Here is a 23,285-nt window from a genome sequence, read left to right as displayed (position 1 = left end):
AATATCCCACAAGTAAGGATGACGCCGTGGACCGGACACACCTATGTTGGAGAAAAGTGGTTTGGAAATAGCAAAGTGCTACTTGTATTTATTGCCCCATAAATTGCAAAAAAAGCAAAGAACATGTAAACATTGGGTATTTCTAAACTCAGGACAAAATTTAGAAACTATTTAGCATGGGTGTTTTTTGGGGGTTGTAGATGTGTAACAGATTTTGGGGGTCAAAGTTAGAAAAAGTGTGTTTTTTTCAATTTTTTCCTCATATTTTATCTTTTTTTTTTAGTAAATTATAAGATATGATGAAAATAACGGTATCTTTAGAAAGTCCATTTAGTGACGAGAAAAACGGTATATAATATGTGTGGGTACAGTAAACGAGTAAGAGGAAAATTACAGCTAAACGCAAACACTGCAGAAATGTAAAAATAGCCATTGTCATTAAGGGTAAGAAAATTGAAAAATGGTCCGGTCATTAAGGGGTTAATTAAATTTTAGACCTGCCTTAAAATGACAGGGCGGGCCCTGGACTGGATACACTACAAGAGAAATAAATTTATCAGGTAAGCATAAATTATGTTTTCTCTTGTTAAGTGTATCCAGTCCACGGATCATCCATTACTTATGGGATACCAATACCAAAGCTAAAGTACACGGATGATGGGAGGGACAAGGCAGGGATTAAGCGAAAGGAACCACTGCCTGAAGAACCTTTCTCCCAAAAACAGCCTCCGAAGAAGCAAAAGTATCAAATTTGTAAAATTTTGAAAAAGTGTGAAGCGAAGACCAAGTCGCGGCCTTGCAAATCTGTTCAACAGAGGCCTCATTTTTAAAGGCCCAGGTGGAAGCCACAGCTCTAGTAGAATGAACTGTAATCCTTTCAGGGGGCTGCTGTCCAGCAGTCTCATAGGCTAGGCGTATAATACTCCGAAGCCAAAAGGAAAGAGAGGTTGACGAAGCTTTTTGACCTCTCCTCTGTCCAGAATAAACGACAAACAGGGAAGATGTTTGACGAAAAACTTTAGTAGCTTGTAAGTAAAACTTCAAGGCACGGACTACGTCCAGATTATGTAAAAGACGTTCCTTCTTTGAAGAAGGATTAGGATACAATGATGGAACAACAATCTCTTGATTGATATTCTTGTTAGAAACCACCTTAGGTAAAAACCCAGGTTTGGTACGCAGAACTACCTTATCTGCATGCAAAATCAGATAAGGAGAATCACATTGTAAGGCAGATAGCTCAGAGACTCTCCGAGCCGAGGAAATAGCCATCAAAAACAGAACTTTCCAAGATAAAAGCTTAATATCAATGGAATGAAGGGGTTCAAACGGAACTCCTTGAAGAACTTTAAGAACCAAGTTTAAGCTCCATGGGGGAGCAACAGGTTTAAACACAGGCTTAAGTCTAACCAAAGCCTGACAAAATGCCTGGACGTCTGGAACTTCTGCCAGACGCTTGTGCAAAAGAATAGACAGAGCAGAAATCTGTCCCTTTAAGGAACTAGCTGATAATCCTTTGTCCAAACCCTCTTGGAGAAAGGACAATATCCTAGGAATCCTAACCTTACTCCATGAGTAATTCTTGGATTCACACCAGTAAAGATATGTACGCCATATCTTGTGATAGATTTTCCTGGTAACAGGCTTTCGTGCCTGTATTAAGGTATCAATGACTGACTCGGAGAAGCCACGCTTTGATAGAATCAAGCGTTCAATCTCCATGCAGTCAGTCTCAGAGAAATTAGATTTGGATGATTGAAAGGACCTTGTATTAGAAGGTCCTGTCTTAGAGGCAGAGTCCATGGTGGAAAGGATGACATGTCCACTAGGTTTGCATACCAGGTCCTGCGTGGCCACGCAGGCGCTATTAGAATCACCGATGCTCTCTCCTGTTTGATTTTGGCAATCAGTCGAGGGAGTAGAGGAAACGGTGGAAACACATAAGCCAGGTTGAAGAACCAAGGCGCTGCTAGAGCATCTATCAGCGATGCTTCTGGGTCCCTGGACCTGGATCCGTAACAAGGAAGCTTGGCGTTCTGGCGAGACGCCATGAGATCCAACTCTGGTTTGCCCCAACGATGAATCAACTGAGCAAACACCTCCGGATGGAGTTCCCACTCCCCCGGGTGAAAAGTCTGACGACTTAGAAAATCCGCCTCCCAGTTCTCCACGCCTGGGATATGGATTGCTGACAGGTGGCAAGAGTGAGTCTCTGCCCAGCGAATTATCTTTGAGACTTCTAACATCGCTAGGGAACTCCTGGTTCCCCCTTGATGGTTGATGTAAGCCACAGTCGTGATATTGTCCGACTGAAATCTGATGAACCTCAGTGTTGCTAACTGAGGCCAAGCCAGACGAGCATTAAATATTGCTCTTAACTCCAGAATATTTATCGGAAGGATTTTCTCCTCCTGAGTCCACGATCCCTGTGCCTTCAGGGAGTTCCAGACTGCACCCCAACCTAGAAGGCTGGCATCTGTTGTTACAATTGTCCAATCTGGCCAGCGAAAGGTCATACCCTCGGACAGGTGGACTCGAGACGACCACCAGAGAAGAGAATCTCTGGTCTCTTGATCCAGATTTAGCAGAGGGGACGAATCTGTGTAATCCCCATTCCACTGACTTAGCATGCATAATTGCAGCGGTCTGAGATGTAGGTGCGCAAATGGCACTATGTCCATTGCCGCTACCATTAAGCCGATCACCTCCATACACTGAGCCACCGAAGGGCGCGGAATGGAATGAAGAATACGGCAAACATTTCGAAGCTTTGATAACCTGGACTCCGTCAGGTAAATTTTCAACTCTACAGAATCTATAAGAGTCCCTAAGAAGGAGACTCTTGTGAGTGGGGATAGAGAACTCTTTTCCTCGTTCACTTTCCACCCGTGCGATCTCAGAAATGCCAGAACTATCTCTGTATGAGACTTGGCAATTTGAAAGCTTGACGCCTGTATCAGGATGTCGTCTAGATACGGAGCCACCGCTATGCCTCGCGGTCTTAGAACCGCCAGAAGTGAGCCCAGAACCTTCGTAAAGATTCTCGGGGCTGTAGCCAACCAGAAGGGAAGAGCTACAAATTGGTAATGCCTGTCTAGAAAGGCAAACCTTAGGAACCGATGATGATCTTTGTGAATCGGTATGTGAAGGTAGGCATCCTTTAAGTCCACTGTGGTCATGTACTGACCCTCTTGGATCATGGGTAGGATGGTCCGAATACTTTCCATTTTGAAAAAACAGAATTTATGTTTACCTGATAAATTACTTTCTCCAACGGTGTGTCCGGTCCACGGCGTCATCCTTACTTGTGGGATATTCTCCTCCCCAACAGGAAATGGCAAAGAGCCCAGCAAAGCTGGTCACATGATCCCTCCTAGGCTCCGCCTACCCCAGTCATTCGACCGACGTTAAGGAGGAATATTTGCATAGGAGAAACCATATGTTACCGTGGTGACTGTAGTTAAAGAAAATAAATTATCAGACCTGATTAAAAAAAACCAGGGCGGGCCGTGGCCCGGACACACCGTTGGAGAAAGTAATTTATCAGGTAAACATAAATTCTGTTTTCTCCAACATAGGTGTGTCCGGTCCACGGCGTCATCCTTACTTGTGGGAACCAATACCAAAGCTTTAGGACACGGATGAAGGGAGGGAGCAAATCAGGTCGCCTAAATGGAAGGCACCACGGCTTGCAAAACCTTTCTCCCAAAAATAGCCTCAGAAGAAGCAAAAGTATCAAATTTGTAAAATTTAGAAAAAGTGTGCAGTGAAGACCAAGTCACTGCCTTACATATCTGATCAACAGAAGCCTCGTTCTTGAAGGCCCATGTGGAAGCCACAGCCCTAGTGGAGTGAGCTGTGATTCTTTCAGGAGGCTGCCGTCCGGCAGTCTCATAAGCCAATCGGATAATGCTTTTAATCCAGAAGGAGAGAGAGGTAGAAGTTGCTTTTTGACCTCTCCGTTTACCAGAATAAACAACAAACAAAGACAAAGTTTGTCTGAAATCCTTAGTAGCTGCTAAGTAAAATTTGAGAGCACGAACTACATCCAAGTTGTGCAACAAACGTTCCTTCTTTGAAACTGGATTAGGACACAAAGAAGGCACAACTATCTCCTGGTTAATGTTTTTGTTAGAAACAACTTTTGGAAGAAAACCAGGTTTAGTACGCAAAACCACCTTATCTGCATGGAACACCAGATAAGGAGAAGAACACTGCAGAGCAGATAATTCTGAAACTCTTCTAGCAGAAGAAATTGCAACCAAAAACAAAACTTTCCAAGATAATAACTTAATATCAACGGAATGTAAGGGTTCAAACGGAACCCCCTAAAGAACTGAAAGAACTAGGTTGAGACTCCAAGGAGGAGTCAAAATTTTGTAAACAGGCTTGATTCTAACCAGAGCCTGAACAAAGGCTAGAACATCTGGCACAGCTGCCAGCTTTTTGTGAAGTAACACAGACAAGGCAGAAATCTGTCCCATCAAGGAACTTGCAGATAATCCTTTTTCCAATCCTTCTCGAAGGAAGGATAGACTCTTAGGAATCTTAACCTTGTCCCAAGGGAATCCTGCAGATTCACACCAACAGATATACCAAATTATGTGGTAATTTTTCTGGTTACAGGCTTTCAGGCCTGAACAAGAGTATTAATAACAGAATCTGAGAACCCTCGCTTTGATAAGATCAAGCGTTCAATCTCCAAGCAGTCAGCTGGAGTGGGTCGAACGGACCTAGAACAAGAAGGTCTCGTCTCAAAGGTAGCTTCCATGGTGGAGCCGATGACATATTCACCAGATCTGCATACCAAGTCCTGCGTGGCCACGCAGGAGCTATCAAAATCACCGACGCCCTCTCCTGATTGATCCTGGCTACCAGCCTGGGGATGAGAGGAAACGGCGGGAACACATAAGCTAGTTTGAAGGTCCAAGGTGCTACTAGTGCATCCACTAGAGCCGCCTTGGGATCCCTGGATCTGTACCCGTAGTAAGGAACTCTGAAGTTCTGACGAGAGGCCATCAGATCCATGTCTGGAATGCCCCACGGTTGAGTGACTTGGGCAAAGATTTCCGGATGGAGTTCCCACTCCCCCGGATGCAATGTCTGACGACTCAGAAAATCCGCTTCCCAATTTTCCACTCCTGGGATGTGGATAGCAGACAGGTGGCAGGAGTGAGACTCCGCCCATAGAATGATTTTGGTCACTTCTTCCATCGCTAGGGAACTCCTTGTTCCCCCCTGATGGTTGATGTATGAACTTGGCCCTCGCTAGCTGAGGCCAAGCTTTGAGAGCATTGAATATCGCTCTCAGTTCCAGAATATTTATCGGTAGAAGAGATTCTACCCGAGACCAAAGACCCTGAGCTTTCAGGGATCCCCAGACCGCGCCCCAGCCCATCAGACTGGCGTCGGTCGTGACAAGGACCCACTCTGGTCTGCGGAAGGTCATCCCTAGTGACAGGTTGTCCAGGGACAGCCACCAACGGAATGAGTCTCTGGTCCTCTGATTTACTTGTATCTTCGGAGACAAGTCTGAATAGTCCCCATTCCACTGACTGAGCATGAACAGTTGTAATGGTCTTAGATGAATGCGCACAAAAGGAACTATGTCCATTGCCGCAACCATCAAACCTATCACTTCCATGCACTGCGCTATGGAAGGAAGAGGAACGGAATGAAGTATCCGACAAGAGTCTAGAAGTTTTGTTTTTCTGGCTTCTGTCAGAAAAATCCTCATTTCTAAGGAGTCTATTATAGTTCCCAAGAAGGGAACCCTCGTTGACGGAGATAGAGAACTCTTTTCCACGTTCACTTTCCATCCGTGAGATCTGAGAAAGGCCAGGACAATGTCCGTGTGAGCCTTTACTTGAGGAAGGGACGACGCTCGAATCAGAATGTCGTCCAAGTAAGGTACTACAGCAATGCCCCTTGGTCTTAGCACCGCCAGAAGGGACCCTAGTACCTATGAGAAAATCCTAGGAGCAGTGGCTAATCCGAAAGAAAACGCCACGAACTGGAAATGCTTGTCCAGGAATTCAAACCTTAGGAACCGATGATGTTCCTTGTGGATAGGAATATGTAGATACGCATCCTTGAAATCCACCTTGGTCATGAATTGACCTTCCTGGATGAAAGGAAGGAGTGTTCGAATGGTTTCCATCTTGAACGATGGAACCTTGAGAAACTTGTTCAAGATCTTGAGATCTAAGATTGGTCTGAACGTTCCCTCTTTTTTGGGAACTATGAACAGATTGGAGTAGGACCCCATCCCTTGTTCTCCTAATGGAACAGGATGAATCACTCCCATTTTTAGCAGGTCTTCTACCCAATGTAAGAATGCCTGTCTTCTTATGTGATCTGAAGACAACTGAGACCTGTGGAACCTCCCCCTTGGAGGAAGCCCCTTGAACTCCAGAGAATAACCTTGGGAGACTATTTCTAGCGCCCAAGGATCCAGAACATCTCTTGCCCCAGCCTGAGCGAAGAGAGAGAGTCTGCCCCCCACCAGATCCGGTCCCGGATCGGGGGCCCGCATTTCATGCTGTCTTGGTAGCAGTGGCAGGTTTCCTGGCCTGCTCTCTTTTGTTCCAGCCTTGCATAGGTCTCCAGGCTGGATTGGCTTGAGAAGTATTACCTTCCTGCTTAAAGGACATAGCCCTTGGGGCTGATCCGTTTCTGCGAAAGGGACGAAACTTAGGTTTATTTTTGGTCTTGAAAAGACCTATCCTGAGGAAGGGCGTGGCCCTTGCCCCCAGTGATATCAGAGATAATCTCTTTCAAGTCAGGGCCAAAGAGTGTTTTCCCCTTGAAAGGAATGTCAAGCAATTTGTTCTTGGAAGACGCATCCGCTGCCCAAGATTTTAACCAAAGCGCTCTGCGCCACAATAGCAAACCCAGAATTTTATCGCCGCTAACCTAGCCTATTGCCAGGTGGCGTCTAGGGTGAAAGAATTAGCCAATTTAAGAGCACGAATTCTGTCCATAATCTCCTCATAAGAAGAAGAATTACTAATAATCGCCTTTCCTAGCTCATCAAACTAGAAACACGCGGCTGCAGTGACAGGGACAATGCATGCAATTGGTTGTAGAAGGGAACCTTGCTGAACAAACATCTTTAGCAGACCTTCTAATTTTTTATCCATAGGATCTTGGAAAGCACAACTATCTTCTATGGGTATAGTGGCGCGCTTGTGTAGAGTAGAAACCGCCCCCTCGACCTTGGGGACTGTCTGCCATCAGTCCTTTCTGGGGTCGACTATAGGAAAACAATTTTATAAATATGGGGGGAGGTACTAAAGGTATACCGGGCCTGTCCCATTCTTCACTAACAATGTACGCCACCCGCTTGGATATAGGAAAAGCTTCGGGGGGCCCCGGGGCCTCTAAGAACTTTTCCATTTTACATAGTGGTTCTGGAATGACCAGATAATCACAATCATCCAAATTGGATAACCCCTCCTTAAGCAGAGCGCGGAGATGTTCCAACTTAAATTTAAAAGTAATCACATCAGGTTCAGCTTATTGAGAAATGTTTCCTGAATCTGAAATTTCTCCCTCAGACAAAACCTCCCTGGCCCCCTCAGACTGGTGTAGGGGCCCTTCAGAAACCATATCATCAGCGTTCTCATGCTCTACAGAATTTTCTAAAACAGAGCAGTCGCGCTTTCACTGATAAGTGGGCATATTGGCTAAAATGTTTTTGATAGAATTATCCATTACAGCCGTTAAATGTTGCATAGTAAGGAGTATTGGCGCACTAGATGTACTAGGGGCCTCCTGTATGGGCAAGACTGGTGTAGACGAAGGAGGGGATGATGCAGTACCATGCTTACTCCCCTCACTTGAGGAATCATCTTGGGCATCATTTTTACTAAATTTTTTTATTTAAATGAGAAGGAACCTTGGTTTCCCCACAGTCAGAACACAATCTATCTGGTAGTTCAGACATTGTAAACAGGCATAAACTTGATAACAAAGCACAAAAAACGTTTTAAAATAAAACCGTTACTGTCACTTTAAATTTTAAACTAAACACACTTTATTACTGCAATTGCGAAAAAGTATGAAGGAATTGTTCAAAATTCACCAAAATTTCACCACAGTGTCTTAAAGCCTTAAAAGTATTGCACACCAAATTTGGAAGCTTTAACCCTTAAAATAACGGAACCGGAGCCGTTTTTATATTTAACCCCTTTACAGTCCCTGGAATCTGCTTTGCTGAGACCCAACCAAGCCCAAAGGGGAATACGATACCAAATGATGCCTTCAGAAAGACTTTTCTGTGTATCAGAGCTCCACACACATGCAGCTGCATGCCATGCTGTCCTCAAAAACAAGTGCGCCATACCGGCGCGAAAATGAGGCTCTGACTATGATTAGGGAAAGCCCCTAAAGAATAAGGTGTCAAAAACAGTGCCTGCCGATATAATCATATCAAAATACCCAGAATAAATGATTCCTCAAGGCTAAATATGTGTTAATAATGAATCGATTTAGCCCAAAAAGAGTCTACAGTCTTAATAAGCCCTTGTGAAGCCCTTATTTACTATCTTAATAAACATGGCTTACCGGATCCCATAGGGAAAATGACAGCTTCCAGCATTACATCGTCTTGTTAGAATGTGTCATACCTCAAGCAGTAAGAGACTGCACACTGTTCCCCCAACTGAAGTTAATTGCTCTCAACAGTCCTGTGTGGAACAGCCATGGATTTTAGTTACGGTGCTAAAATCATTTTCCTCATACAAACAGAAATCTTCATCTCTTTTCTGTTTCTGAGTAAATAGTACATACCAGCACTATTTTAAAATAACAAACTCTTGATTGAATAATAAAAACTACAGTTAAACACTAAAAAACTCTAAGCCATCTCCGTGGAGATGTTGCCTGTACAACGGCAAAGAGAATGACTGGGGTAGGCGGAGCCTAGGAGGGATCATGTGACCAGCTTTGCTGGGCTCTTTGCCATTTCCTGTTGGGGAGGAGAATATCCCACAAGTAAGGATGACGCCGTGGACCGGACACACCTATGTTGGAGAAATGGAACTCTGAGGAATTTGTTTAAGATCTTTAGATCCAAAATTGGTCTGAAGGTTCCCTCTTTTTTGTGAACCACAAACAGATTTGAATAAAAACCCTGTCCTTGTTCCGTCCGCGGAACTGGATGTATCACTCCCATTACTAGGAGGTCTTGCACACAGCGTAGGAATGCCTCTTTCTTTATCTGATTTGCAGATAACCTTGAAAGATGAAATCTCCCTTGTGGAGGGGAAGCTTTGAAGTCCAGAAGATATCCCTGAGATATGATCTCCAACGCCCAGGGATCCTGAACATCTCTTGCCCACGCCTGGGCGAAGAGAAAAAGTCTGGCCCCTACTAGATCCGTCGCCGGATAGGGGGCCGTTCCTTCATGCTGTCTTAGAGGCAGCAGCAGGCTTTCTGGCCTGCTTGCCTTTGTTCCAGGACTGGTGAGGTTTCCAGGCCTGCTTAGATTGAGCAAAAGTTCCCTCTTGTCTTGAAGCGGAGGAAGTTGATGCTGCACCTGCCTTGGAATTTCGAAAGGCACGAAAATTAGACCGTTTGGCCTTTGATTTGGCCCTGTCCTGAGGAAGGGTATGACCCTTACCTACAGTAATGTCAGCAATAATTTCTTTCAAACCAGGCCCGAATAAGGTCTGCCCCTTGAAAGGAATGTTGAGTAATTTAGACTTTGAAGTCACATCAGCTGACCAGGATTTGAGCCATAGCGCCCTACGCGCCTGGATGGCGAATCCGGAATTCTTAGCCGTTAGTTTAGTCAAATGAACAATGGCATCAGAAACAAATGAGTTAGCTAGCTTAAGAGTTCTAAGCTTGTCAACAATTTCAGTCAATGGAGCTGTATGGATGGCCTCTTCCAGGGCCTCAAACCAGAATGCCGCCGCAGCAGTGACAGGCGCAATGCATGCAAGGGGCTGTAAAATAAAACCTTGTTGAATAAACATTTTCTTAAGGTAACCCTCTAATTTTTTATCCATTGGATCTGAAAAAGCACAACTGTCCTCAACCGGGATAGTGGTACGCTTTGCTAAAGTAGAAACTGCTCCCTCCACCTTAGGGACCGTCTGCCATAAGTCCCGTGTAGTGGCATCTATTGGAAACATTTTTCTAAATATAGGAGGTGGGGAAAAGGGCACACCGGGCCTATCCCACTCCTTACTAATAATTTCTGTAAGCCTTTTAGGTATTGGAAAAACATCAGTACTCACCGGCACTGCATAGTATTTATCCAGCCTACACAATTTCTCTGGCACTGCAATTGTGTCACAGTCATTCAGAGCAGCTAATACCTCCCCAAGCAATACACGGAGGTTCTCAAGCTTAAATTTAAAATGAGAAATCTCTGAATCAGGTCTCCCCGAATCAGAGACGTCACCCACAGACTGAAGCTCTCCGTCCTCAGATTCTGCATATTGTGACGCAGTATCAGACATGGCTCTTACAGCATCTACGCGCTCTGTATCTCGTCTAACCCCAGAGCTATCGCGCTTGCCTCTCAATTCAGGCAATCTGGATAATACCTCTGACAGGGTATTATTCATGATTGCAGCCATGTCCTGCAAAGTAATCGCTATGGGCGTCCCTGATGTACTTGGCGCCATATTAGCGTGCGTCCCTTGAGCGGGAGGCGAAGGGTCCAACACGTGGGGAGAGTTAGTCGGCATAACTTCCCCCTCGACAGACCCCTCTGGTGACAATTCTTTTATAGATAAAGACTGATCTTTACTGTTTAAGGTGAAATCAATACATTTAGTACACATTCTCCTATGGGGCTCCACCATGGCTTTTAAACATAATGAACTAGTATCCTCTGTTTCAGACATGTTTGTACAGACTAGCAATGATCTTATGAATCCGGCCTTCGCTAGTTGAGGCCAAGCCTGGAGAGCATTGAATATCGCTCTCAGTTCCAGGATGTTTATCGGGAGAAGAGACTCTTCCCGAGACCATAGACCCTGAGCTTTCAGGGAATCCCAGACCGCGCCCCAGCCTAATAGACTGGCGTCGGTCGTGACAATGACCCACTCTGGTCTGCGGAAACTCATTCCCTGAGACAGGTGATCCTGGGTCCACCACCAACAGAGTGAGTCTCTGGTCATCTGGTCTACTTGAATCTGTGGAGACAAGTCTGCATAGTCCCCATTCCACTGATTGAGCATGCACAGTTGTAATGGTCTTAGATGAATTCGAGCAAAAGGAACTATGTCCATTGCTGCAACCATCAATCCTACTACTTCCATGCACTGAGCTATGGAAGGCTGCAGAATAGAGTGAAGAACTTGACAAGCGTTTAGAAGCTTTGACTTTCTGACTTCTGTCAGGAAGATCTTCATTTTTAAAGAATCTATTATCGTTCCCAAGAAGGGAACTCTTGTCGATGGAGACAGGGAACTCTTTTCTACGTTCACCTTCCACCCGTGAGATCTGAGAAAGGCTAGAACAATGTCTGTATGAGCCTTTGCCTTGGAAAGAGACGACGCTTGAATTAGAATGTCGTCTAGATAAGGTGCCACTGCAATGCCCCTCGATCTTAGAACCGCCAGAAGGGACCCTAGCACCTTTGTGAAAATTCTGGGAACAGTGGCTAAACCGAACGGAAGAGCCACGAATTGGTAATGTCTGTGCAGAAAGGCGAACCTTAGGAACTGATGATGATCTTTGTGGATAGGAATATGTAGGTACGCATCCTTTAAATCCACGGTAGTCATATATTGACCCTCCTGGATTGTAGGTAAAATTGTTCGAATGGTTTCCATTTTGAACGATGGTACTCTGAGAAATTTGTTTAGAATTTTTAAATCCAGAATTGGTCTGAAAGTTCCCTCTTTTTTGGGAACTACAAACAGGTTTGAGTAAAACCCCTGACCTTGTTCCACAGTTGGAACTGATTGTATCACTCCCATCTTTAACAGGTCTTCTACACAATGTAAGAATGCCTGTCTCTTTATTTGGTCTGAAGACAAGCGAGACATGTGGAACCTTCCCCTTGGGGGCAGTTCCTTGAATTCTAGAAGATAACCCTGAGAGACTATTTCTAGTGCCCAGGGATCCGGAACATCTCTTGCCCAAGCCTGAGTAAAGAGAGAGAGTCTGCCCCCTACTAGATCCGGTCCCGGATCGGGGGCTACCCCTTCATGCTGTCTTGGTAGCAGCAGCAGGCTTCTTGGCCTGTTTACCCTTGTTCCAGCCTTGCATTGGTTTCCAAGCTGGTTTAGCCTGGGAAGCGTTACCCTCTTGTCTAGAGGCTGAGTTCGAAGCCGGTCCGTTCCTGAAATTGCGAAAGGAACGAAAATTGGACTTATTCTTAGCCTTAAAAGGCCTATCCTGTGGGAGGGCATGGCCCTTCCCCCCAGTGATGTCTGAAATAATTTCTTTTTTTTGAAAGGGATATTAAACAATTTTGTCTTGGAAGATACATCCGCCGACCAAGACTTTAGCCAGAGCGCTCTGCGCGCCACAATTGCAAACCCTGAATTTTTCGCCGCTAATCTCGCTAATTGCAAAGCGGCATCTAAAATAAAGGAATTAGCTATCTTAAGTGCGTGAATTCTGTCCATGACTTCCTCATATGGAGTCTCCATATTAAGTGAATTTTCTAGTTCATCGAACCAGAAACACGCCGCCGTAGTGACAGGAATAATGCACGAAATTGGTTGGAGGAGGTAACCTTGCTGAACAAAAATCTTTTTAAGCAAACCCTCCAATTTTTTATCAATAGGATCTTTGAAAGCACAATTGTCCTCAATGGGAATAGTCGTGCGTTTGGCTAGGGTAGAAACTGCCCCCTCAACCTTAGGGACTGTTTGCCATGCGTCCTTCCTTGGGTCGACCATGGGGAACAATTTCTTAAATATAGGAGGAGGGACAAAGGGTATGCCTCGTTTCTCCCACTCCTTATTCACTATGTCCGCCACCCTTTTAGGGATCGGAAAGGCATCAGGGTGCACCGGGACCTCTAAGAATTTGTCCATCTTGCACAATTTTTCTGGAATGACCAAAGAGTCACAATCATCCAGAGTAGATAGCACCTCCTTAAGTAATGCGCGGAGATGCTCTAACTTAAATTTAAATGTCATAACATCAGGTTCTGCCTGTTGAGAAATTCTTCCTCAATCTGAAAGTTCTCCCTCCGACAAACCCTCCCTCACTGCCACTTCTGACTGGTGTGAGGGTATGACAGATAAACTATCGTCAGCGCCTTCTTGCTCCACTGTATTTAAAACTGAGCAATCATGCTTTCTCTGAAATGCTGAAATTTTGGATAAAATATTAGCTATGGAATTATCCATTACTGCCGTTAATTGTTGCATAGTAACAAGCATTGGCGCGCTAGATTGTACTAGGGGTCGCCTGCGCGGGCATAACTGGTATTGACACAGAAGGAGAAGATGAGGAACTATTCCCACTACCTTCATTTGAGGAACCATCTTGGGCAACCTTATTAAATGTGACAGCACTGTCCTTACTTTGTCTGGACGCCATGGCACAATTATCACATACATTTGAAGGGGGGGACCACTTTGGCCTCAATACATACAGAACATGTTCTATCTGAAGGTACAGACATGTTAGACAGGCTTAAACAGGCTAATAATGCAAAAAAAACGTTTTAAAACAAAACCGTTACTGTCTCTTTAAATTTTAAACAGAGCACACTATTTCTGAATGTGTGAAAAACTATTTAGGAAATATCCAAATTTTCACCACAGTGTCTTAATGCTTTAAAAGTATTGCACCCCAATTTTCAAGCTTTTAACCCCTTAAATGAAGAAACCGTTTAATCAAATAACAATTTTTAACCCCACTACAGTCCCAGCCACAGCGTTTGCTGCGACTTCACCTGTCCTTAGGAGTTATACGATACCAAATTAAGCCTTCCAGGAACGTTTTCAATGATCACCAGATCCTCTCACATGCAGCTGCATGCACTGCATCCAAAAGAAACTGTGCAGTTATGGCGCGAAAATGAGGCTCTGCCTACTATAGTGAAAGGCCCTTCCTGACTGGAAAGTTGTCTAAACAACTGCCTGGCGCCTAAAAACGTTCCCCCACAATAAAAGTTTTATAAATCACCTCAGATTTCATAAAAAACTTAAATAAATAAATCGATTTAGCCCACAAGAGTGTCAACCAGTGTATAGCCCATAATAAGCCTTCATTCTGTTAAGAGTCTAAGAAAATGGCTTACCGATCCCCAAGAGGGAAAATGACAGTCTTCTAGCATTACACAGTCTTGTTAGAAAATGGACTAGTCATACCTTGAGCAGAAAAGTCTGCTAACTGTTCCCCCCAACTGAAGTTCTCTGGGCTCAACAGTCCTGCGTGGGAACAGCAATTGATTTTAGTTACTGCTGCTAAAATCATACTCCTCTTTTAAACAGAACTCTTCATCTCTTTCTGTTTTAGAGTAAATAGTACAACCAGCACTATTTTAAAATAACAAACTCTTGATAGTAGAATAAAAAACTACAACTAAACACCACATACTCTTCACCATCTCCGTGGAGATGCTACTTGTTCAGAGCGGCAAAGAGAATGACTGGGGGGCGGAGCCTGAGGAGGAGCTATATGGACAGCTTTTGCTGTGCTCTTTGCCATTTCCTGTTAGGGAAGAGAATATTCCCACAAGTAATGGATGACGCCGTGGACCGGACACACCAATGTTGGAGAAAACCTTGTTGAACAAAAATTTTCTTAAGTAAACCCTCTAACTTCTTATCCATAGGGTCTTTAAAAGCACAACTGTCTTCAATTGGTATGGTTGTGCGTTTAGCAAGGGAAGAAACAGCCCCCTCCACCTTAGGGACCGTCTGCCACGAGTCCCGCACGGGGTCAGATATGGGGAACATTTTCTTAAAAACAGGAGGGGGAACAAAGGGAACACCTGGTCTATCCCACTCCCTAGTAACGATATCCGCAATCCTCTTAGGGACCGGAAACGGATCAGTGTAAACAGGGACCTCACTTGTCCATTTTACACAATTTCTCTGTGATAACCAAAGGGTTGCAGTAATCCAGAGTAGCTAATACCTCCCTGAGCAAAACGCGGAGGTGTTCTAGCTTAAATTTAAAAGCCAATGTATCTGAATCTGTCTGAGGAGGAACCCTTCCTGAATCAGAGACTTCTCCCTCAGACATCAAATCCCTCGCTCCCACTTCAGAGCGTGGTGAGGGTATATCGGATACGGCTACCAAAGCGGCAGAATGCTCATAATCTGTTCTTAAAACAGAGCTATCACGGGCAGTTTAGATAAGAAGGCTGTAAGAGAACTATCCATGACTGCCGCTAAGTCTTGTAATGTAAAAGGGTTAGACGCACTAGAGGTACTAGGCATCGCTTGAGCGGGCGTAACTGGTTGTGACACTTGGGGAGAGGTAGACGGGCTACCCTCGTTACCTTCAGTCTGAGAATCATCTTGGGCCACATTCTTAAGTGCAACAATATGATCTTTAAAGTGTATAGACATATCAGTACAAGTGGGACACATTCTGAGAGGGGGTTCCACCATGGCTTCTAAACACATTGAACAAGGATTTTCCTTAGTGTCAGACATGTTTAACAGACTAGTAGAATACACAAACAGGCTTGGAAATCCCTTTAATCAAATAAAAAACACAATTTGAAAAACCGTTACTGTGCCTTTAAGAGATAAAAAGAGCACACAATTTTGCAAAACAGTGAAAAATGCAGCAATTCTTTTGAAATTTTCACAGTATGTACCTAAAGCCTTAGTAAGATTGCACCACTAGTATCAAAATGATTAACCCCTTAATGCCCAAACCGGAGCAGCCTAAAGCCAACACCAGGTTAAAATTACTACAGCACCTTGCCACAGCCTTGCTGTGGCCCTACCTGCCCTTAGGGATCAGATTTGGGGGAATATAGCTTCTTTTAGGCCCTCAAACAGCAGCAGGACCCTCCATGTGAAGCAGCATGAACTTCTATGCAATTCTAACTGCGCATCTGAGGCTCGAAATTAGGCCCCTCCCACTCTACTCCGGAGCTGTGAGGCCTAATAAATCACTCCTAAGTGAATAAAAAACAGCCATGTGGGTAATAACCCCAAAGGACTTTCAAAGTGTCTTACAAACGATATTTTCCTTAGATAAACAATCGATTGCCCTGAATTAGTGTCAACCAGCATAATTAGCCCTGTTATGTAAGCATTCAATTCCTTACTAAGTCTGTGAACATAGCTTACCCTCCCCTCATGGGGATATTGTCAGTCTCTTGTAGCATTATCTCAGTCTGGTCTAGAAATAATTGACTGAACATACCTCATTGCAACTGAAGTTTTCTGGTACTCCTCAGTCCTGTGTGGGAACAGCAGTGGATTTTAGTTACAACATGCTAAAATCATTTTCCTCTCAGCAGAAATCTTCATCACTTTTCTGCTAGAGAGTAAGAAGTACAAACCGGTACCATTTAAAATAAACTTTTGATTGAAGATAATAAAAACTACAATTCTAACACCACATTCACTTTACCCTCCCGAGAGAGACCCTAGTGCCGGCAAAGAGAATGACTGGGAGGTGTAGCTAGAGGGGGAGCGATATGGACAGCTCTGCTGTGTGCTCTCTTTGTCACTTCCTGTAGGGAAGGAGGATATCCCACAAGTAAAGGATGAATCCGTGGACTGGATACACCTTACAAGAGAAATAATCTATATTTCTTTTCTTTGTTGCAAGGCATTATAGGCTATATAGTATATAAAAAACAAGCATTTAGAGTAGTGAAATCATTGGCTAGCAAATATTTTTACTTATCCATTCACATTTCTATTACTGCTGACTTTAAACAAAGTCTCAAGATGATATCAATGTAACGTATACTACATAGATAAGAACATTTAATATACTCACAAAGTCTTGAGCCATCCCTGTGGTAACAACTTCCTGCAAATAATCCTTCTTGTATTTCAACCGCCATGTTCGGTGCCTGCAACTCCTTTCTACTGACAACGCTGGTCATGGCACAGGTTGTCAACTCAAGGGAAAGGATAAGCTCATCCTTAACAGGGGTAGAGGTGACTGGAGAAAGGACTTCTCTTGACAATATGTCTCCTCTCTCTGCAGACAATGAGTTAGAACCGTTTCTATTATATTTGTCTCCCCCTTTTAAATGTAACTCCAACTGTGTGTCTGTGGAAGGCCGAGTTAGTGATACGCTTGGGAAAGGATCACCAGCAGTAATAGGTGCAAGATCTGCATTCCGATCTGTGATTTCAAGAGAACAGGAAGTACACACTGTGTTGTGGATTATGTTTTTAGCTACAGACTGTGCAGGTAGTGTACTCAAATCCACAGGGACAGGTGCAGGTAGGATGTTTAGAGCCAAGCTGCTAGGTGTATGGATAACCTGTACTGTGTCAGTAACTGGACTACTTTGCAATAAGGGAAGAGGACATGGCTGCATAGGTGAGCTGCCATGTGCGGGTGTGGTTTGATCTGGAGATTCAGATTTGAGGAAAACTGTTCCATCATTTGTGGAAAGGGGACCAGAATTCATTGTCCTGGGTGCAGGTAAAGGGCTGACTTGCTCCGTGATTGGAAATGAAACATTCAAAGACAAAGGACGCTGCACTTTGTTCTTGGTGGAAGTGCATGGAGGTGTCAATGGGGAGATGAGGCTCTTGACAGATATCTGTTCTGTGAGTTTGTTGTCATGAAATGTATTCTCCTCCTCATGGCTTCCAATCAAGTTCAATGATCTAAAGCAGTGGCTCAGAGGTGCTATATCTGGTTCATTATCATGTGGTATGTATGGTCCCAATGAAGGGGCCCTTTTCCACTGCTCATCTTGTGTTGGGGTCCCAGGGGAGAGGCAACATGCAGGCACATTTGGGATACAACGCTCTGCAGAAGTTATGGAAGAAGCTTTAGGCTGGCTGATCACAGCGCTAAAAAGACAAGGGGAAAAAAAGTCATATTCCTAATTTCTACATTATACAGTATCTACATTCTTTATGGAACATTATACCACTAGATTGAGCCTTTCTGAAATCCTAAGGGGCAGAGAAACTATATCATATATTCCTTATGTTAAGGACTCCAAGGGGTCGATTTATCATTGTCTGTCCGACACCATACGCTCTGTGCATTTAACATTGCACAAGCAGTGAAGCGCAAACATTTGAACGTGAGCAATAAGGGGTTTATTGCGGGCGTTTGTGCTTGTCTGGCTTAGCGCTGGTATTAAGAGTTGAAAGTAAAAGTGATCGCTTGACAGCAATCGCATTTTACACTCAAATGATTACTGTGACTTCAGAGCTCTGGTTAGCTGTTTTGTGAAACAAAAAAGTTGCACAAAACACATCACAAATACATTACAAAGTATAGTTACACTCATAAAACTATCTAATAAAAATAATAAAATATTGCACGCAAAAATTATAAGGACTCAAAGATAGGAGGTCTCATGCATAAAAGGCAGGCAAAGGGCTTTATCAATGAGATACTTACACACACATATATATATATATATATATATATATATATATATATATATATATATATATATATATATATATATATACACATATATATAAAAAACATAATTTATGTAAGAACTTACCTGATAAATTCATTTCTTTCATATTAGCAAGAGTCCATGAGCTAGTGACGTATGGGATATACATTCCTACCAGGAGGGGCAAAGTTTCCCAAACCTCAAAATGCCTATAAATACACCCCTCACCACACCCACAAATCAGTTTAACGAATAGCCAAGAAGTGGGGTGATAAGAAAAAAGTGCGAAGCATAAATAAGGAATTGGAATAATTGTGCTTTATACAAAAAAAACAGAATTTATGCTTACCTGATAAATTACTTTCTCCAACGGTGTGTCCGGTCCACGGCGTCATCCATTACTTGTGGGATATTCTCCTCCCCCACAGGGAAAGGCAAGGAGAGCACACAGCAAGAGCTGTCCATATAGTCCCTCCCAGGCTCCGCCCCCCCAGTCATTCGACCGACGGTTAGGAGAAAAAAAGGAGAAACTATAGGGTGCCGTGGTGACTGTAGTGTATAGAGAGAAATTTTTCAAACCTGATTAAAAAACCAGGGCGGGCCGTGGACCGGACACACCGTTGGAGAAAGTAATTTATCAGGTAAGCATAAATTCTGTTTTCTCCAACATTGGTGTGTCCGGTCCACGGCGTCATCCATTACTTGTGGGAACCAATACCAAAGCTTTAGGACACGGATGAAGGGAGGGAGCAAATCAGGTTACCTAAACAGAAGGCACCACGGCTTGCAAAACCTTTCTCCCAAAAATAGCCTCCGAAGAAGCAAAAAGTATCAAATTTGTAGAATTTGGCAAAAGTGTGCAGAGAAGACCAAGTTGCTGCCTCACATATCTGATCAACAGAAGCCTCATTCTTGAAGGCCCATGTGGAAGCCACAGCCCTAGTAGAGTGAGCTGTGATTCGTTCAGGAGGCTGCCGTCCGGCAGTCTCATAAGCCAATCGGATAATGCTTTTCAGCCAGAAAGAAAGAGAGGTAGCAGTAGCTTTTTGTCCTCTCCTCTTACCAGAATAAACGACAAACAAAAAAGAAGTTTTGTCTGAAATCCTTTGTTGCTTCTAAATAGAACTTTAAAGCACGGACTACATCTAAATGGTGTAACAAATGTTCCTTCTTTGAAACTGGATTCGGACACAAAGAAGGGACAACTATTTCCTGGTTAATATTCTTGTTGGAAACAACTTTTGGAAGAAAACCAGGCTTGGTACGCAAAACAACCTTATCTGAATGGAACACCAGATAGGGTGGATCACACTGCAAAGCAGATAGTTCAGAAACTCTTCTAGCAGAAGAAATAGCAACCAAAAACAGAACTTTCCAAGATAGTAACTTGATATCTATGGAATGTAAGGGTTCAAATGGAACCCCTTGAAGAACTGAAAAAACTAAATTTAGACTCCAGGGAGGAGTCAAAGGTCTGTAAACAGGTTTGATTCTGACCAAAGCCTGTACAAAAGCCTGTACATCTGGCACAGCTGCCAGTCGTCTGTGTAACAAGACAGATAAAGCAGATCTCTGTCCTTTTAGAGAACTCGCTGACAATCCCTTATCCAAACCTTCTTGTTAGAAAGGAGAGGATCCTGGGAATATTAATCCATGAGAATCCCTTGGATTCACACCAACAGATATATCGTTTCCATATTTTATGGTAAATCCTTCTAGTCACAGGTTTTCTGGCTTGGACCAGAGTATCTATCACTGAATCTGAAAACCCGCGCTTGGATAAAATCAAGCGTTCAATTTCCAAGCAGTCAGCTGGAGAGAAACTAGATTTGGATGTTCGAATGGACCTTGCACTAGAAGATCCTGTCTCAAAGGTAGCTTCCATGGTGGAGCCGATGACATATTCACCAGGTCTGCATACCAAGTCCTGCGTGGCCACGCAGGAGCTATCAGAATCACTGAGGCCTTCTCCTGTTTGATCCTGGCTACAAGCCTGGGAAGGAGAGGGAACGGTGGAAATGCATAAGCTAGGTTGAACGACCAAGGTGTCACTAATGCATCCACTAGAGTCGCCTTGGGATCCCTGGATCTGGACCCGTAGCAAGGAACCTTGAAGTTCTGACGAGACGCCATCAGATCCATGTCTGGAATGTACCATAATTGAGTCAACTGGGCAAAAACCTCCGGGTAGAGTTCCCACTCCCCCGGATGGAAAGTCTGACGACTCAGATAATCCGCCTCCCAGTTGTCTACTCCTGGGATGTGAATTGCAGATAGATGGCAGGAGTGATCCTCCGCCCATTTGATGATCTTGGATACCTCTCTCATCACCAAGGAACTCTTTGTTCCTCCCTGATGGTTGATGTAAGCTACAGTCGTCATGTTGTCTGACTGGAATCTTATGAATCCGGCCTTCGCTAGTTGAGGCCAAGCCCGGAGAGCATTGAATATCGCTCTCAGTTCCAGGATGTTTATCGGGAGAAGAGACTCTTCCCGAGACCATAGACCCTGAGCTTTCAGGAAATCCCAGACCGCGCCCCAGCCTAATAGACTGGCGTCGGTCGTGACAATGACCCACTCTGGTCTGCGGAAACTCATTCCCTGAGACAGGTGATCCTGTGACAACCACCAACGGAGTGAGTCTCTGGTCATCTGGTCTACTTGAATCTTTGGAGACAAGTCTGTATAGTCCCCATTCCACTGTTTGAGCATGCACAGTTGTAATGGTCTTAGATGAATTTGAGCAATAGGAACTATGTCCATTGCTGCAACCATCAACCCTACTACTACCATGCACTGAGCTATGGAAGGCTGCAGAATAGAGTGAAGAACTTGACAAGCTTTAGAAGCTTTGACTTTCTGACTTTTGTCAGGAAGATCTTCATTTTTAAAGAATCTATTATCGTTCCCAAGAAGGGAACTCTTGTCGACGGAGACAGGGAACTCTTTTCTACGTTCACCTTCCACCCGTGAGATATGAGAAAGGCTAGAACAATGTCTGTATGAGCCTTTGCTTTGGAAAGAGACGACGTTTGGATTAGAATGTCGTCCAGATAAGGTGCCACTGCAATACCCCTTGGTCTTAGAACCTCTAGAATGGACCCTAGCACCTTTGTGAAAATCCTTGGATGATCTTTGTGGATAGGAATATGTAGATACGCATCCTTTAAATCCACGGTAGTCATAAATTGACCCTCCTGGATTGCAGATAAAATTGTTCGAATGGTTTCCATTTGAACGATGGAACTCTGAGAAATTTGTTTAGAATTTTTAAATCCAGAACTGGTCTGAAAATTCCCTCTTTTTTGGGAACTACAAACAGATTTGAGTAAAACCCCCGACCTTGTTCCACAGTTGGAACTGGGTGTATCACTCCCATCTTTAACAGGTCTTCTACACAATGTAAGAATGCCTGTCTCTTTATTTGGTTTGAAGATAAGTTAGACATGTGGAACCTTCCCCTTGAGGGTAGTTCCTTGAACTCCAGAAGAAAACCCTGAGAGACTATTTCTAGTGTCCAGGGATCCTGAACATCTCTTGCCTAAGCCTGAGCAAAGAGAGAGAGTCTGCCCCCTACTAGATCCGGTCCCGGATCGGGGGCTACCCCTTCATGCTGTTTTGGTAGCAGCAGCAGGCTTCTTGGCCTGTTTACCCTTGCATTGATTTCCAAGCTGGTTTAGTCTGGGAAGCGTTACCCTCTTGTCTAGAGGCTGCCGAGTTGGAAGCCGGTCCGTTCCTGAAATTGCGAATGGAACGAAAATTGGACTTATTCTTAGCCTTGAAAGGTTTATCTTGTGGGAGGGCATGGCCCTTTCCCTCAGTGATGTCTGAAATAATCTCTTTCAATTCTGGCCCAAAAAGGGTCTTACCTTTGAAAGGGGTATTAAGCAATTTTGTCTTGGAAGATACATCCGCCGACCAAGACTTTAGCCAGAGCGCTCTACGCGCCCCAATTGTAAACCCTGAATTTTTCGCCGCTAACCTCGCTAACTGCAAAGCGGTGTCTAAAATAAAGGAATTAGCTAACTTAAGTGCGTGAATTCTGTCCATGACTTCCTCATACGGAGTCTCCCTACTGAGCGACTTTTCCAGTTCCTCGAACCAGAACCACGCCGCTGTAGTGACAGGAATAATGCACGAAATAGGTTAAAGGAGGTAACCTTGCTGTACAAAAATCTTTTTAAGCAAACCCTCCAATTTTTTATCCATAGGATCTTTGAATGCACAATTGTCCTCAATAGGAATGGTCGTGCGCTTGGCTAGAGTAGAAACCGCCCCCTCTACCTTAGGGACTGTTTGCCATGTGTCCTTCCTGGGGTCGACCATAGGGAACAATTTCTTAAATATAGAAGGAGGGACAAAAGGTATGCCTGGCTTCTCCCACTCCTTATTCACTATGTCCGCCACCCGTTTAGGTATCGGAAAAGCATCAGGGTGCACCGGGACCTCAAGGAACTTGTCCATCTTGCACAATTTTTCTGGGTTGACCAGATAGTCACAATCATCCAGAGTAGATAGCACCTCCTTAAGTAATGCGCGGAGATGCTCTAATTTTGATTTAAATGTCACAACATCAGGTTCTGCCTGCTGAGAAATTCTTCCTGTATCAGAAATTTCCCCATCTGACAAACCCTCCCTCACTGCCACTTCAGATTGGTGTGAGGGTATGACAGAAAAATTATCATCAGCGCCCTCCTGCTCTATAGTGTTTAAAACAGAGCAATCACGCTTTCTCTGAAATGCTGGCATTTTGGATAAAATATTAGCTATGGAGTTA

The 23,285-nt window shown here is 44.0% G+C and overlaps 1 protein-coding gene across 1 annotated transcript in view; it reads right to left on the bottom strand.

Annotated features, from left to right (window-relative positions):
- PASK (PAS domain containing serine/threonine kinase) overlaps window positions 1-23,285 on the bottom strand; it is a 426,576-nt gene that overhangs the window by 215,165 nt on the left and 188,126 nt on the right. Inside the window, exon 10 of the mRNA XM_053709902.1 lies at window positions 16,903-17,939. Within this exon, the coding sequence (XP_053565877.1) occupies window positions 16,903-17,939 (1,037 nt within the window). The remainder of the gene's footprint in view (window positions 1-16,902; window positions 17,940-23,285) is intronic.

Source organism: Bombina bombina, chromosome 4 (assembly GCF_027579735.1).
Source record: "Bombina bombina isolate aBomBom1 chromosome 4, aBomBom1.pri, whole genome shotgun sequence".
Taxonomy (NCBI): Eukaryota; Metazoa; Chordata; class Amphibia; order Anura; family Bombinatoridae; genus Bombina; species Bombina bombina.
This window is presented reverse-complemented; position numbering and strand designations above follow the sequence as displayed.